Source organism: Microtus ochrogaster, chromosome 5, assembly GCF_000317375.1.
Source record: "Microtus ochrogaster isolate Prairie Vole_2 chromosome 5, MicOch1.0, whole genome shotgun sequence".
Taxonomy (NCBI): domain Eukaryota; kingdom Metazoa; phylum Chordata; class Mammalia; order Rodentia; family Cricetidae; genus Microtus; species Microtus ochrogaster.
Genome location: NC_022012.1, coordinates 15136337 through 15152620, shown reverse-complemented (window position 1 = coordinate 15152620; position 16284 = coordinate 15136337). Strand labels below are relative to the sequence as shown.

Sequence of the window (16284 nt, the reverse complement as noted above, 5' to 3'; positions counted from 1 at the left end):
GGCAGAGGCAGGCGGATCTCTGTGAGTTCGAGGCCAGCCTGGTCTATAGAGCTAGTTCCAGGACAGGCTCCAAAGCCACAGAGAAACCCTGTCTCGAAAAAACAATAATAAAATAAAATATATATATATATATAACATATATATATATATTCCCTTGAGATTGTAATTCAACCCCCATTGCTATACATTACAGACAGAGATCCAGAGTCCTTTATAAAAACTTTACTGAGGGGAATGGGTAGAAAATGGAGGTGATGCCCCCGGAGTTGAATAAATAGTTAAAGAGAGCAAACAATACATACGTCTGCCCTGGTGCTTGGGGAGGCCCCCCAGGGGCTCACGAGGCTGTCAGCTGGATGGCAAAGACCTCGCCATCTGCAGGTGACTCGGCAGTGCCTGGAGTCTCAGCTCCGCCTTCAGCTCCCGGTGTCCCGCCCGCGCCATTGAGACACACTGCCTCGCCCGAGCTCTCGGCCTCCTGGACGTTGTACTCGCCCTTCTTACAGGCCGTGGATTGCACGTAGAAGGCCAGGCCGGCCCCCACGGCCAGCAGCGCCGCGCCCCCTGCTGCACCGCCCACAGCGACCCACAGCCACGGACCTGTGGGCGCAGACCCTCGCCAGGGTGGGCAAGCCCTTATTCTTCCCCAGCCCCCATGCACCTGCTACTGCAGTCTGACAGAAGGGGCCCAGGAAGGCCTCTCCAGCATCGGGGAACCCCGAAATACCAATGTAAACCCCTCTTAAGCCATATGATTATAAGCCCTTGGACCCCCTACAAGGTCCTCATGTCCCAGCTCCTCCCATTTCCCTAAGGGGACAGCCTGGAGAGACCAGCTCAGCCTTCCTCTAACTCTGATAGACCCCAGCCCCAGGACACACATGAATTGGGGTCACCATCAGCTACTCTGAAGACATCTCTGACCCCAGTTCCTCCACAGTGACATGGTGGAGTGTGAATCGGGTCAAGTGTTTCTTAGCAACTACTACCCACTCTAAAGCGACTCCCCCCACCCCCAGGTCTGTCCTTGGAAGTCTTTTCTTCCTTTTGTGTGTTTGAAAGGTCTTTTGTGGCATAGGTTGGCCTTACACTCCCTGTATGGCTAAGGATGATGAACTTAACCTCGGAATCATTCTGCCTCCACTTTCTGTATTTCCCTCCAGTATGGGACACGACACACAGGTGGGCAGCATTGTCCTGCCTCCTGTCCATTCTCTCTGTCTCCACTTCTTTCCCCTAACCTGTCACCAACAGCCCCATCCATTAGCACCCTCGGCCTCCACATTTGGCCCCCTTTGGTCTTGCATACCGAGAGGTAGAGTCGGGGCCAGCCACCCCAAGGCCTAGGTCACTCCGTGTTGCATGTCCCTTGCCCCACCTCTACCCCAGGAACCCTCCACTCACCGGCCACGCGCACAGTGATGCGTCGCGTGTGGCGCCCATGCGCATTGGTGGCTGCGCACTCATACTCGCCGCCGTGGCTGCCCATGGCGCTTGCCACGCTCAGTGTGCTGTTGTTGCTGGAGAGGCCGAGGTTGAGAGCCCCCGGGGGCGTGCGCCAGCTGATCTGTGCTGGAGGCCAGGCCTCTGCACGGCAGGTCAGAGTGAAGTTACCGCCAGGCCGCACGTTTGGGGGCGAGGCCGCCAGCTCTGCCACTACAGGCCGGTCTGCAGGGGCACAAAGAGACTGCTCAGCACTGGGCGTTAATCAAGCATCCTCGGGATGGGGATATCCAGAATCAGTCTGAGACCACCCCTCCTGGGATGGGCGGGCAAAACCGCTGCCTCCTCTGAGAGTCCCACTCCCACCACCTACTTACCCTACTATGGGACCAGAAATGCTTGTTTCTTACTGAGGGGTACTGAAAACAATCCCTCTGAATTCCCCTGGGTTTGCCATTCTCCCCTCCCATGGCTGATGTGGAGAGGAGAGAGTGAGCGTGAGCGAGCTAGAGATAATCTATGTAATCCTGGCGGGGGGCGGGGTTGTAGCCTCTATATAGACCAGGCTGTCCTGGAACAGACATCTGCCTGCCTCTGCCTCTCAAGTGTTAGAACTAAAGAGTACTGGGAATAGAACGCATAGCTTTCTGCGCGTTAGCTGAGCGTTCCATCCACTGGCCTATATCCCCAGCCCTCCGGGCACCTCGCTAGCGATCTGAGTCGCCTCCATCCAGCGCTCTCCTCACTCACATTCCACACCCACGGTGACCGTCCGTGAATCCGTGCCATGCGTGTTGGTGGCCACACATTGGTAGGTCCCCGCATCCTCTCGGGACACACGCAGCCTCTCCAGCCTGGCGGCACCCTCCCTAGAGCAGCGCACCCTAGGAGCGGGGCGGCCCTTGGCACTGCAGGTCAGCGAGGTAGCCTCAGCTCCTTCCAGCCAAGTCTGATGACTTGGGCAGCTGGACTCATCCATCTGTGGCGGTGCTGCAGAGCAACCATCAAATGGAGGGGCATCAGGGAATGGAGGGACCCTGGGATACCCCGTACTTCCCGCCCACCTGCCCCCCTCCCTGCTCACACTCCGCGCTCACGACGACAGTTTTGACTGTGGAACCGTGCCGGTTGGTGGCGTTGCAGAGGTAGATGCCCGGTGACAGGTTACTAGAGGTCATAGGGTTTCTAGGACCGGGGTTTGAGGACATCAGGGGTAATGCCACCCCTTCACTAGCACCCTCAGAGCCCAGGCACTCCACGCGTGGTTCTGGCTTCCCATCAACTACACAGGAAAACAGCTTTCCAGATCCTTCTACCCACGTCCAGTTGCTTGGGCAACCGAGCTCCTCAAAACTGGGACCGTCTAGGAAGCAGGGAAATAGGAGTTCACATTGAGGACAGAGGATACCCGTGTGCTCCTCTCTCCTGCCACCCCTACTCACATTCTACCGTGACAACCACATTTTTGGCCGCTGATCCTCTGGCGTTGATGGCTTCGCATCGGTAAATGCCGGCGTGCTCCCGAGCCACACGCAGCGGCCCTTCCATGACTTCCTCGTTCTCAGAGCGCACACAACTCACGCTAGGCGGCGGGACCCCGTGTGCCACACAGCTAAGCGATGCCTCTGTTCCCTCCAGCCAAATAATATGTTCCGGGCAGCCAATACTGTCCAGCGCTGGGGCATCTGGAAGGGATTTTGTTTTGTAAGGCTTTTGTAAGGATTTTGTTTTGTATCCTATAGCACAGGTTGGCCTCGAACTCATGGAACTAAGGACTATATTGAACTCCTGTTCCTCCAGTCTCCGATTTCCAAGTTCTGGGCTTTAATTATGCAATGCAGAGGGTGGAACCTCATACATGCTAAGAAAGCAATCTACCTATTGATTTAGAAACCCATCGAATTCCCCCAATGACCCTTCTTTCTGCCTTCTGCTTCCAGAAAGGATTTGGCGAGCTATATCCTGCATGGGAGATTAATTCCTACCCCCCCCCTTCTCGCTCTCATTTTTGAAGATAGGGTTTCTTTGTGTAGTCCTGGCTGTTCTGGAGCTCACTGTGTAGACCAGGCTGGCCTCGAACTCACAGAGATCTGTGCTGGGATCTGGGCCACTACTGCCCCCCCCCCAGCCCGTGTCTCCTTAGTCCTGCCTGAACCGTTTTATTTATTTGTTTACTCTGTGTGATATTTGTATGGGAAAGCATTACCCAGCCATGCATGGAGGTGGGAGGCAGTTCTCTCTTTCCACCTTTACATGGGTTCTGGAGAGAAACTCAGTTGGTCAGGCCCTTTTCCTGAGGTCTCAGGGTGCAGATGGACTGATTCCCACAAAGCGCCCATGGGACCTTCCCAGGTACACTTCCCAGTTTTGACCGCCAGACTGTGCCCAGACTCCACAACCAAGTTTATGAACATCCTCCCACTTCCCTTCAGTGTCCTCCCAATCCCTGCTGGAGCTGGGTGGGCCTCTTTCCCTCTCTGTAGGCCAGCTTCCCAAAAGAGATGCAGATGCCAACTTCTCCCCACTCACACTCCACAGTCAGGGTCACATCCTTGACCGCCTGGCCTTGGCCATTCACGGCTGTGCAGCGGTAAGTGCCTGCGAGGGCGCGAGTCACTGGACCCAGCAGGCCGAGCGCCAACACGGCCCCGCCATCAACCCTCGCACAGTGCACCGAGGGCTCTGGGTTCCCACGGGCTTCGCAGCGGAGGGTCTGCTCTGGACCCTCGGGCCATGTCCAGCTCCTGGGACAATCCGAGTCATCCAGCCGGGGTGAATCTGCAGGCAGCACGAGGCAGAGGAAATACAGTATGGTTAAAGATGGGGCCCGCGGTATTGTCCTTGGAGGTCACAAAGAAAGGGTGAATACCCACTCACACAGGACACGAAGCTCAGTGCTCTGGTTCTTTCTTAGGGTCTCCCCATCCACTTCGAGGGCAGCGTCGCAGAAGAAGCTCCGCTTGTCGTCGTTCTCTGTGGCATTTAACTGGAGCTCAGCGGGTTGCCCCGGGACAGCAGCAGAAATTCCCTCCAAGGTGACAAGGGCTCGAGCCCCAGCCCAGCAGCTTATGGTCACCATCTTCCCCTCTGGGATTTCTGGCTCGCTCAAAGTCAGAAGTGGAACAGGGAAGCCTGGGGGGGGGGGGCGTGAAATATTGGGTGGGGTTAGCTGGCCACGCCCCCTCAGGTAATTCAACACCTCCCCATCCATTCCTTTCTAGCTTCCCACAGCTCCTGCCCTGGAACGCTCCCGCCTTGCCAATTCGGGCGTGGAGGCCCCGCCCACTCTGAGGCTCTGCCTTCCTGAAACTCTGGTCCCATCCTCGATTCTCCTTACTGTAGACAGTCAGATTTTCCTGGGTCTCCCTGCTCTCGCCCCCGAGGGTCACGCTGCACAACAGCTGTGTGATGCCTTCTTGTTCTGCGCTTGGCGTAGCTGTGGCAGTGGCCACGAGGTTGTCGCCTTCGAGGGTCACATCGGGATGCAGCCTCTGATCTCCCAGCGAGAGGTAAACCCCAGCCTCTGGGGCAGGAAACAGTCCATCCAAAGTGCAGCTCACTGGCCTTTCTGAGCCCACTTCTAAGAATCGGGGAGCAACTAGGCTCGGGGGAATTGGAGGCAGGGCTGGGGGAGACAAAGAACCAGAGCTCGAGTATATATATTAAGCGTTCAGTGTGGACCAAGCAATTTGCATGCATTGTTTGGTTTCATCATAAAATACAAAAGGGCCAGCGATATGGCTCGGCGAATACAGACGCTGGCCGCCAAGCCTAACGACCTGATTCGATTCCTAGGACCCATATTGTGGAAGAGAACCAACTTTCACTAAAGTTGTCCTTTAACTTCCACACCTGCACCATGGGGAGTGCATCCTCTCTCTCTCTCTCTCTCTCTCTCTCTCTCTCTCTCTCTCTCAATAAATAAGTAAATATAAACACAAGCAAAAGAGCCCACAGAGGTATACACTTAAGCTAGTAATCGTGTTGAAGTAAGGGCTAGGCGCTAAACTTCAGGCAGCCTTGGCTGTGTAGTCCAGGCTGGGCTTAAATTCACAGAGATCCGATTTATCTCTTGTCTCCCAAGTGTTGGGACTGAAGGCATGCGACACTACACCTGGCTGCCCCTAAACTTCTTAAAACCTGTCAGTTAGAGTCCACACTCACCAAAGGTGCGGAGCTGTCTGAGGGCGGAGCTGTTTGCGAAGAGTCCCAGGCCGTGTGGCCGCAGGTCCAGCTCGGCGAGGCATGAGAAATTGACCCCGTGGTCCTCCCTGCGCGCCAGGACTGTGGCGGTGAGCACCGCGCCGCGCGCTCGGGGTGGCTCTCCCGTGAAACTGCGGCGGGTCAGCTCTTGGGCGCCCCGCAGCAGAGTCAACGTGAGGCTCGCTCGGGGTCCGGCTCCCGGAACCCTGCAGCTCAAGGTGAAGTTCTCGCCCACGGGCTGCCAAGGAGGCAGCGGCACTAGCTCTACCCGATCCGGCCGCTCTGCAAGGGACCGAAACTTCGGCTCTAGTGAGCTGCAACGCTCACCCGGTTGCGCGTGGAAAGGAGGGAGTGAGGGCCGGTGGGCGGAGCTTGAAGGGGAGGTCCAGAGACCTAAGGGGCGTGACCACCCAGAACTCACGGAAAGTTCGAATGAGCCCACGCGCTTGTAGTGTGCGGCGCGCACAGCGGAAGAAGCAGACGGGTTGGGTCTCTGGCTCTCGGATGTCCACCAGCTGTCGAGCCAGCCAGCGAAGACCCCTCTGGGTCCCGTTCCGGCGCAGCGAGGTCTCCAGGCCACCGCGCTCCGGCCGCGGACAGTTAGTGCTGCAGTTGAGCCACAGCGAGCCCCCGCGCTCCACGAGCGCCACACGGGGCTGAAGGTCCGCCCAGAAAGGTTCTAGAGCGACCGCTGACCGGGAAAACGCGGGCTCAGCCTGGGGACCCCCTCTGTGAAATCTTAGCGCCCCTATATTCCAAATCAGGGGTCTCAGCAAAGACGAGGAGAGGCCACCGCCAAGAAACAGCACGGGAGTCCCGCATCCCACTCAAGCTTCGAGGCGGGCACACTCTGAGAGGGGCGTCTCTGGAAGCCTTGCTTTCTAAGGCACAGATGGGGAAACTCGGTGCGGGGAGAATGGGGTCTCGGATGCACACGTCAGTAGTGGGGAGGAGGAGACTCCAGTGGGGGGGATGGGGAATCAAGTGAGTCTCAAGACTCTGGTGGATCGTCAGGAAATGGGGGTGGGGAGACACACTGAGGCTGGGGACAAGACTGAGTCAAAGGCTTAAAAGAGACTGTCCCCAAACTTGAGTAACTTGGACAGAAAGCCTCAAGGCTGGACTCCTGGAAGGAACCGCGGGAAAAGCCCCAGAAAAGCTGGTTGCCAGGGCTACAACTGGAGGGGGTACAGAGCCTCTGAGTCATAAGAGTTGAGGAGATGGGGGTCTTTGAGGATCACGAATAGGGATGATGCCAGTCCGTGAACCATAGGGCAGGCACGACAGAGCAGGAAAGACTAGGAAAGCCACAATGTCTCCTGAGCGGGGTTAGGTGCAAAACCCCGAATCCAGAAAAGGTGCTGGGTTCAGATCTGAAAGATCGAGGTGTGTTGGGGTGGAGGAGGAATGGGGAGAAGCCCCGGGTTCCAGTGGTGGCAGAAGCGTGGGAAGCAAGAAGAGGGCGGAGCCTGGAGGGACACCCGGGATCCTTCAAAACCTCCCCCGCCTTGTCCACCTGGCTCCGCGGGCCGGCTCTTCTTACCTGAGATGCCGAGGATCCCCAGGCCCAGGGCCGCCCAGAGGCCGAGAAGCGCTCGGCGCAGCCCTGGCGAAGGCCCCGGCATCGCCGCCGCTGCCGGGGAGGGGAGAACGCAGGAGGCAAGGGTAGCGCGAGTGATGGAGAGCCGAGCTGGGAGGACGGCGCAGCGCAGCGGGTGGAGTGTGGGGGTGGCAGAGTTGCGCCCAGGGATTGGTTTAAACGTTGGTAACTTGGTTTCCAAGGAGGGGGCGGTGGCAGAGGCGGTGATGGGGGGCGAACTGCCGGGAGGCGAGCACGCACCGGGCTGCTCTCGGCTTAGAGCAGACTAGCTGACCAGGCAGGAGCGGTCCCCCGTAGGGGGAGGGGGTCTACGTGGAGCGGTCTGATGGTCTAAAGCCTTTTGGGGGCGACCACGCTCTCCCGCGTCATCTGTGGCGAAGGAGAGGAGGGATGCTATAAGGCCCTGCCCAAACTCCACCATCCTAGGTATAGATTCTGGGATAACGCGCTAGGGTTCCAGACCACGCCCATCTTCGGCCTCCCACTAGCGCCCCTTGGAGTAGGTGGGTGGTGGGTTGCTTGTAGAATCTTGGAAAGTCGTAGTATGCTGAAAAGGTGGTTTTAAGAGGAGGGTGTGGGGAAGCCTCCCTTAACTGAGGCTTAGCTTTGACCTCCAGCAGATTGAACATGGGAGCCACGCCCCTAAGACCTCCTCCGTGCACGCGGCGACGGAGGAGGGGGGGGGATCAAGTGCCGGCGAATCGCAGACACGTGTGCGTGTGCGCCGCTTTCGCTGGCGTCTAAATTAGAGTCGGTTTCGGCACACGATCTGTATTTACCCAGCGTGCAGCGGGAATGTGTCTACAATGCTGTTGTGAACCGAGTCTCTCAGGAGAGCATCTGTGGGCGCCGCAGCCTCTGCTGGATAACCAGTACGAGATTCTGCAATCCTAGCTGAACCAGAAGATCAACTGGGGACACTTGTGACCTCGCATCTGCCTCTAAGCTTTGACACCCCTCCCCAGATGCAAGCCTGGCTCGGTGACAACAAACGTGTTGCCAGGGTGGAAGTCTATGACAGCCCATGTGGTCTGAGCAATCATCTCAAACTTGTTGCTATGCTAGATTTCCAATCTGGGTATCTGCTTCTACTCCGCGCAGGAGACCCCGCCCAATCATGTTTCCCCTCCCCCTTCATTAACGGTAACCCCGGGGACCGGTTCTAGCTCCACCCACTATCCTCAGTTCGCCAAGATCTGCTAGGGAGAAGAAGGTTAGAGAAGGGAAACTTAGCTTCCAATCAGAGCTATGGTGTGTATCTGCAGAGCCAATCAGAAAAGGCCATATTAAGAGCCTATCCTCTCCCAACTCAGGGCGTGGAGAAGAGGCCAGTTTAGCCCTTCTGCCCTGCAGGGATAAATCCAACAAGACTGAACGCGGAGAGGAACTCGGGTTCTGGGACCTCAAGCCGGTCTTGAAGGGGAAACTTAAGGTGCCTTGAGACACACGAGATGTTGTTTACTCCGTACCGGGTATTGAAACCAAGGCTAGGCAAACGTACCCCTGAGCTATAAATCTTCAGCCAATAAACAAGGAGTTTGGAGACCTCAGGGTCCCCTAAAAATGAAACCGCTTCCTCCAAGAACCGTAGGACAAAGACTGAGGAAAAAGGCTTTATTGATCCAACAAGAGTATGTAAATTAGTTGTTCTGGGCTTCTTTTTCCTCCCTCTTGTTTGGGGCATCGAACACCCGTCTATAACTGAGTCTGAACGGCCAGGTACTTGCGCACGTAGACAGTCCCCACAGCCAGGAGGATCCCCACCAGGGCTGCGATGGAGGCAGAAGCGAAGGCTTTGGAGACTGGACTCAAAGCTGGGAGCGGGAGTGAAAATCAGGAACGAGGAGGTCTGAGGACCTCCAAGCGTGGATGAGCCCACCCCTGTTCTGCTGGCCCTCTTGGGGTGGCAACATCCCCTCCCCCACACCAATTCCCCAAGTTTGCAGGGTGCCTCACCGAGGACCTTCAACATAACAGGTGCAGAACTGCTGCGCACGACTAGCCCGTCGAGATTGAGGCGTGCATGGCAGGTGAGTGGTTGCCAGAGGTCGTTGGGTCCTGCCCGCATCACGTAGGTCAAAGTGACATTAGCCAGACCTGAACCGGTGAAGCGCTCCAGACTTTCAAAATAAACCACCCGGCCACCTCTTCTCAGGCTCACCACCAAGAACCCCACGGGGAACACGTGTATCACATAGCAGCGTAGTGTGTACTTGTGGCCCATTAGGACCGGAGGCTCCATGATCACGCTTCTCGGCCGTTCTAAGGCAAGAAGGGTAAGACCCACAGGCACCTCCTAAAGTAACTGCCAACTATCCCATTCCTCCACCCTTCTCCCCTCTCCCCACCCCGGCCTGAACCCCGGTCTCCCTCACTGTAAGCGGTGATCATGGCGGTGGCCTCGCGCGTTTCTCCAGCGCAAGTGACGACGCAACGCACCTTGGAATTCCAGGCCCTCACATCCAGCAGCTGGTAAGATACCCAACCCGATCCACTGAGTGTCTTTCCCTGCCGCAGCTGCGTGCGCAGGCTGGAACGCACCGGCAGGGGGCAGCTGTGGCTGCAGTTAAGCCACACCGAGCCCCCGGGAGGCACAGCCTCCAGCTCAGGGCTTAAACGCACCAAGAAAGGCGTTGAGGTCCCGGAAGGCACGGGAGGGCTTTGCCTCCACTCATGGTGGGAGCTCACACCCCTCGGATAGGCGGCCACCAGCAAAAGCGACGGGAGCAGGACAGACTCCATGGCACAAAGCCCGCGGTGCGGTACGGGAGACCAGGGTAGTTTCAGCTGGCTCTGGAGATAAGACTCCCTGGCCACGCCCCAGAGTGGGCCCAGCAGCCCTGTTGAAGACACCGCCTCCCAAATGACACATCAGACCCCACAATTAACCAGAAGTCATTGCACTTTTCTGAACTGGGGCTTTAGTTTTCACTTAAGCTCCAAAAGGTCATTAAATAGATTTCAGTGGGTGTTGTAATGGCTCAGGCCTTTAATCCCAGCATTCAGGAGACAGGCAGGCAGATCTCTGTGAGTTAGAGGCCAGCACGGTCCACATAGCAGGTTCCAGGACATTCAGGTTACATAGAGATGCTGTCTCAAAAAACAAAGACGAAAAAAAAAAAACCGAACAAAAAGCTAGTTTGCAGACTCAGGGTTGGGGTAACAGGTAACACTTTGAAGAAGTGGGGAGTCAGGAATACTTAGAGGGAGCTCAAGGTAACTGAAGTGTCACCTGTCCTCAAACTCACAAGTGGCTAAGACCAACATAAAACTTCATCGCCACAAAGGAAAGGCTTCTGAGCTGGGAGGGATGCTTACTGCCCGCCCCAGCTTGCAGGACCCTCCTAAGTGGTTGCAGCATTTTCTTCCAGACTTTCCCTTTGAGATGGAGCCAGGTGGGGCATGCAGGGATTGACCACAGTTTCATGAGCATGAGACTCCACTGTTCAGCTGCCAAGGGTAGGCATCCATATTTAGGTATGGGGGCTGACATAGGGAGCAAAGACAGGAATGTATGTGTGTGGGCCTATGAGCAGGGAACCCCTGCTAGTCCACTTAGTATTTTTGTGACTGGTCCTTTGGGAAAAGCATCCTGACCAACAGAGGCACCCTAGTCCCGTGTGAGCCTTCCTCCAGGCTCTGTTGTGTGCACAGCCCCTGCAACAGGATCCAGACAAGAACCTATGTGATCACCTGCTCACTGCTCTAGTATCTGTGTAGGGTACTCAATAAATAGCAGGTAAAACTTTGAATTAATAAATACATCATCACGAAGAGTTCCTGTGTCAGAGGAAGTATGGTCTTATGTTTCAACTCCTGCTTGTCTATTGGAGATCACTCTTCCTTAGGCAGGGCCCTCAGCGTGGGCAGTAGAGATGAGGTCAGCATTTCCTTACTGGAGGCCTGCAAGGCTGTGGGTGTGTCCAGGTCACAGATCCACACCCTTGATGTTGCTCCCTCCTCTCCTCCCCAAGTGTGAGGCCAAGGAGGTCTGACTGGTGCACGTCCAGGCCACCATCTTGTCTTGTCACAACCAGAGGAGGTGGGTAAACACTATCTGTCTACCTTTCTGTTCAAAAGCAGCACCAGCTGCTACCCGCCGAGGGGTCCCGGGGAGGTGTTGGTGTCCTGGAGGCTCAGGGAGGCGGGGCTTGTGCCTTGAGTTTCATGGCCTCTTCCTGCGCCCTCTGTAGCTTGTATATCTTGATCTTTCTCTGGCGGTTATAGAAGTACATGGCTGCTGTGATTATAACGACAATAGCCAGCATTGTCACCAAAATGATGATCAGGGTTAGGTTGGTCTCTGTGTCTGTGTAGTAACAACAGAAGGGGATGATAAGGATTAGGCATCTGGCACCCTGCCCACCACTCACCCAGCCCTGTACCCCGGGACACTCACAGACCATCAGGAACACGTCTCTGGTGACATTTCCATGGGAGCTTTCAGCATGGCACACATAGGTGCCGTTCATTGCCCAAGTGACAGGCTTTACCACCCCGATGGGCAGCGGGGCTCCATCTCCTTTCCGGCTGCAGTTCAGTGTGGGGGGTGGGTTACCCCTGGCCTCACATTTTAGAGTCTGCTGAGTCCCCACTTCCCAGGGCCAGTTCGTCGGGCAGTCACTCTCGTCCAGGTACGGACCATCTGGAGAAATGATCGTGTGAGGACACAGGCCAGGAAGGGCTCAGAGGGCACCTGGGGCACTAGGGGACCAGAGTTACCACCGGGCAGTCCCACTCACACAGCACTTGCAGTTCCAGGGTCCGGGTTTTAAACAGCACCTGCCCAGCCACGTTCAGGGCAGCAGAGCAAGAGAAGCGTCGCTTGTTATCCCGAGCTCTGGCCGTCAGCGTGTGCTGGACCTTCGGGGACGGGGGCCTGGGCTGAATACTAGGAACACTAGTCAGATTCACCACCTGCGCTCCATCTCTGGCTTCACAACTCACAGTCACTTGGCTCCCTTCTGAGACATTTGGCTGGCTCTGGGTCAAGGCTGGAGCTGGAAAGCCTGTGGGAAGGACACACCGTGAACCCAATGCAAACCCAGCCCTTGATGGCTCAGCGGCCTCCTCTAGTGTCAGCCCCAACCTCCAGCATTGGACCGGGTTCCTCCTTTTGAAAGGCCTAGCATATTTTTGTTGTTGTTTGTTTTTTGAGACAGGGTCTTACATGGTATAACCCTGGCTGGCCTCGAACTCATAACAATCCCACCTGCCTCTGCTACCCCTGTGCTGGGATTAAAGGCCTGTGTCACTACTCCCTGCCTCAGGTCTTTCTCTTGAAAATGCTTTCACCTGCATTAGTTGTACCCCTGGTCCCAGTCCTGGGCTAACCTATGCTAGGCCATGGCCCCTGGAAGTTCCACGCCTGGGCGCCTACACTGGGTCCTTCCTCTGCACTGGGCCCTACTCTTTGGTTCACCTCCTTGGTATCAAATCTCTAGCTATCTCTGGACTAAGCCCACCCCTTCTTACTGTAGATGTTCAAGATCCTCTCCGCCCTCAGGGTCTGGTCTGCCAGCTTCAAAACACAGAGCAGCTGCTGAGTTCCCTCCAGCTCCGCAGTCACCTCCACCAAAGCCATGGCCGACACCAAGTCTCTGTGGTTTGTGCTCTTGGAGGTCAGTGTATAGCCTCCCAGCTCCAGAGATATCTGGGCTTCAGAGGCAGGAAACAGCCCTTCCAGGGAGCAGAGCACTTTCTGCTTGGTGCCCACCTCCAGGAGGTCAGAGGTGTCAAGCTTTGGGATAGTCACAGGAAGATCTTAAAAGAGAACACAGGCATAAGGAAGAGCAATGGCCACCCACAACCCCATTTTTCTCCTTCCTTCCTTCCTTCCTTCCTTCCTTCCTTCCTTCCTTCCTTCCTTCCTTCCTTCCTTCCTTAATGTACATTGGTGTGAAGGTGTCAGATCCCCTGGAACCTGAGTTTACAGACAGTTGTGAGCTGCCATGTGGTTGCTGAGAATTGAACCTGGGTCCTCAGGAAGAGCAGTGTTCTTACTGCTGAGCCATCTCTCCAGTTCACCCTTCTTTCTTTACTGTGTATACACGGACACGTCTCACTTGAGGAGGTCGAATGACAACTTTCGGGAGTCGGTTTTCTCCTTTGGAAGCTGGGAATTGAACTCATGTCATCTAGCTTGGATGCAAACCCTTTACCCAATGAGCCATCTCGCCAGTCCCAAAACTGCCACTCAAAAGATCACCATTTTCTCAGCAACTCGCCCCTACTGCAGGGGTCAGCTTCTTCCCAAGGTCTCTCCTGCACCTTATGTAGGAATACCCTGGTTCCCAGAGCCTCACCGAAAGCCCGGAGCTGCCTGGTCATGGAGACATTCGTGAACAGTGCTAGCCCTTGTGGCCTGAGGTCCAGCTCTGTGCGACATGAGAAATTGGCTTCGTGGTCATCTCTGCTCACCAGCACCGTGGCTGTGATCTCTTTGGGGTTCTTGGGGTCCACATCCACTGGCTGCCGGTACAGCACCTCCTCCTCTCGGAGCAGCATGACTGAGAGTTGGTGCTGCGGTGTCCCACCATCCACCAGGCAGCGCAGGGTGAGGTTTTTACCCACCTGCTGCCAGGTGGGCAGAGGGTCCAGCTCCACACGCTCTGGGAATGCTGCAGGGAGACAGGGGGTTAGGGATCACCTGTCTGATGACCTCAGTCTCCCCAAAACACACCCTACCATCTAAGCAGCCAGGAATGCAGAGAGCTTTGGGGAAAGCTCGGGAGGAGGCCAGGAGTGTTTGCACAGGGACCATAACCATCCCAGCAATATCTGAGATAAATTCCAGTTTCTAGCATCAGAACCTTGGGCAAATAAATAGAAATCTAAGCACCTAGGTGTGTGATCAGACTCTTGGCGGGGGGGGGGGCAGTGGCTCAGTCTTAGAGGGCTTGCCTACCAGGCAGGAGGCCCTGGGTCCCATGTAGAGGTGAACAGAAAGAATCAACTACACAGAGCTGCCCTCTGACCTCCACGACCTCCACATGTGCACATGGTATACAGGTCTGCATTCACACATCATACGCATGCACGCGATAAGAATAACACGCCTTTAATCCCAGCACTCGGGAGACAGAGGCAGGTGGATCTCTGTGAGTTCCAGGACAGCCAGAGCAGTAACACAGAGAAACCCTGTCTCAAACAAACAAACAAATGAAACAAACAAAAAAAAAAAACAAGAAATACGACAAATAAAAAGTTTAGGTCATCCAGCTACCTGTACAGCCGGAGCCTAGCCTGGGCTATGTCATGTATTATCTCAAAGAGGAACGGGCCAAGAAATTATTCAGAAGGTAACGTTGTTTTTTTTTTCCACCCAAGCGTGACGATCTGAATTCAATCTGAGGGATCCATATAGTGGAAGAGAAAATAGATTCCCAAACGCTGACTCTGAGGGCTGGAGAGGTGGCTCAGTGGTTAAGAGCACACACAGGCAGGCCTTGCAGGGAACCCAGCATCTATATGGTGGCTCACAAGCCCAGGGAATCTGGCAGCCTCTTCTGGCCTCCTCAGGCACCAGGCACTCATCTGGTGTAGAGACTTCCCTACGGGCAAAACATCCATACACATAAAATAAAAATGAACCTTTTTGTAAAAGTTGACCTCTGACATCCACACACATACTGTGCCATCCCCTCCCATTCAAAATAAAAATTAAAAAAAAACACAACTTGTAGAATTTGAGTTCCTTGGACTGGTGAGATGGCTCAGTGGTTAAGAGCACTGGCTGCTCTTCCTGAGGACCTAGGTTCAATTCCCAGCACCCACATGGCAGCTCACAGCTGTCTGTAACTTCTGTTCCAGGAGATCTGATTCCCGCATATAATCTTTAAGGCCAAGTATATAAAATAAAAATAAATATTTTAAAAAAAGAAGAAGAAGAAAAGAATTTGGGTCCTAAGTACCCAAACAGCGGCAGAGCCTGCTTCCCTGACTTAAAACACAGGCACGTGGGACGGCATGGTACATTACTTCCTGACTCTGAGCTTCAGTCTCTCACCAAGTCCTAGTTGTTCCATTCTTCAAATATTTGTCTGCCCTTCCCATCTTGGATGCTGCAATCACAAGCAGCAAGTGCAGACGAGCTGAGGCTGGATGCCAACTGCTGCCCAGCTTCTGGTAATCCAGCTTTCCGCTAACCAGACTGCTCCACTCCCTTTGTGGGAGTGCATGCTAGCTCCTGACAGCACCTAACTCCCCAACCCATGCACAGTCTTCTCTCCCCAACTCCAGCCTCGCTCTGGGCTCTTCCCTCTACCTGGTACACCCACCCCCAGTTGTTTGTTAGCGCCCCCACCCTGGCTGACCTGGAAATCACTATATAGACCAGGCTGCCCTTGAACTCTGCCTCCCAAGTACTGGAATTAAAGGTGTGCAACCACCACACTTGGCTCAAATTCATTGTGGTCACAGAGTAGAAATTAAGGCACAGTTGAACAGTCAAAGTAACAGATACAGAAAGGTCGCAGAGACAGAATTCCAGCCCCAGCCTTGGGTTCCCAAGACCAGATACCCTGGAAAAGCTCTTCAGAGGAACCTCCTAAGGCCACCACCAGGAATGCCTGGGGACTTCCCCTCTTCCAGGGCAACACTGGCACATAAGCCCCCATCTCCCAAGCCACATGCTAAGATTTCCCAAAGGCTTCTGTCCTGATACTGCTAGGATTATGGCCTTTAGGCTTCTTCATGTCAGAGCAATCTGAGGGAACAGGGTCAACAAGTAAACCAAATAAACCAAGACGCCAAGTGTCCAATGATCACCCAATTCCTTGGTGCTAATTCCAAAGCCAGCTGGGTAGAATTTCTGCCTGGAATTCCCTGGTTTAGGTAAAGAACCCCAGCCTAGAATACTCAGAGAAGCTGGGAGCTGGGTTGGTGGTTAGTGCTAGCCTAGCATGTGAACACTGGGTTCCATGTATATATGGCCTCCACCATTCTGCCCCCACTGCTCCTGAACACAGAAACCGCCACAGCACTCCTCCTCAGCACCCATTTCCTTCTGAGTTACAACATTCCTTCCAGCAGGAAGG

At 55.1% G+C, this 16284-nt stretch overlaps 3 protein-coding genes across 4 annotated transcripts in view; all 3 read right to left on the bottom strand.

The window, feature by feature from the left end:
- Positions 1 to 206: 206 nt before the first annotated feature.
- LOC101995318 (intercellular adhesion molecule 5) lies at positions 207 to 7729 on the bottom strand. Of its 2 annotated transcripts, none has more exons than XM_026779486.1 (11): positions 7190 to 7729; positions 6068 to 6394; positions 5608 to 5928; positions 4781 to 5068; positions 4321 to 4575; positions 3973 to 4221; positions 2886 to 3128; positions 2528 to 2806; positions 2194 to 2433; positions 1405 to 1668; positions 207 to 600 (listed from the first exon to the last, which is right to left on the bottom strand). In XM_026779486.1, the coding sequence occupies exons 1-11, from the start codon at positions 7269 to 7271 to the stop codon at positions 338 to 340; spliced, it is 2811 nt and encodes a 936-aa protein (XP_026635287.1). In that variant the 5' UTR covers positions 7272 to 7729; the 3' UTR covers positions 207 to 337. The 2 variants fall into 2 exon arrangements, with proteins under 2 accessions (XP_026635287.1, XP_005346931.1); XM_005346874.3 differs by having other exon boundaries at positions 6068 to 6337; positions 7190 to 7728.
- A 1123-nt stretch (positions 7730 to 8852) lies between these two features.
- On the bottom strand, positions 8853 to 10183 carry Icam4 (intercellular adhesion molecule 4 (Landsteiner-Wiener blood group)). The gene is made up of 3 exons (XM_005346873.3): positions 9622 to 10183; positions 9203 to 9508; positions 8853 to 9060 (listed from the first exon to the last, which is right to left on the bottom strand). Exons 1-3 carry the CDS (start codon positions 9986 to 9988, stop codon positions 8942 to 8944), a joined length of 792 nt encoding a protein of 263 aa, XP_005346930.1. The 5' UTR covers positions 9989 to 10183; the 3' UTR covers positions 8853 to 8941.
- A 671-nt stretch (positions 10184 to 10854) lies between these two features.
- Icam1 (intercellular adhesion molecule 1) overlaps positions 10855 to 16284 on the bottom strand; it is a 10498-nt gene continuing 5068 nt past the window's right edge. Inside the window, exons 3-7 of the mRNA XM_013346175.2 lie at positions 13552 to 13866; positions 12722 to 13009; positions 11989 to 12255; positions 11646 to 11891; positions 10855 to 11555 (exon numbers count right to left, since the gene is read on the bottom strand). Coding sequence (XP_013201629.1) covers positions 11383 to 11555; positions 11646 to 11891; positions 11989 to 12255; positions 12722 to 13009; positions 13552 to 13866 — 1289 coding nt within the window. The 3' untranslated portion in view covers positions 10855 to 11382. The remainder of the gene's footprint in view (positions 11556 to 11645; positions 11892 to 11988; positions 12256 to 12721; positions 13010 to 13551; positions 13867 to 16284) is intronic.

What these genes read in the sequence shown, in the direction of transcription:
- LOC101995318 (XM_026779486.1), bottom strand. Translation starts at nt 7,271, where the DNA reads ATGCCGGGGCCTTCGCCAGGGCTGCGCCGAGCGCTTCTCGGCCTCTGG. An exon ending in CACTGAGCTTCGTGTCCTGT is followed by an intron (nt 4,222 to 4,320) that starts GTGAGTGGGTAT and finishes TGCTGCCTGCAG; the next exon opens with ATTCACCCCGGCTGGATGAC. An exon ending in GGTCACCGTGGGTGTGGAAT is followed by an intron (nt 1,669 to 2,193) that starts GTGAGTGAGGAG and finishes GTGCCCCTGCAG; the next exon opens with ACCGGCCTGTAGTGGCAGAG.
- Icam4 (XM_005346873.3), bottom strand. Translation starts at nt 9,988, where the DNA reads ATGGAGTCTGTCCTGCTCCCGTCGCTTTTGCTGGTGGCCGCCTATCCG. An exon ending in CGCCATGATCACCGCTTACA is followed by an intron (nt 9,509 to 9,621) that starts GTGAGGGAGACC and finishes TTCTTGCCTTAG; the next exon opens with AACGGCCGAGAAGCGTGATC. An exon ending in TGTTATGTTGAAGGTCCTCG is followed by an intron (nt 9,061 to 9,202) that starts GTGAGGCACCCT and finishes TCCCGCTCCCAG; the next exon opens with CTTTGAGTCCAGTCTCCAAA.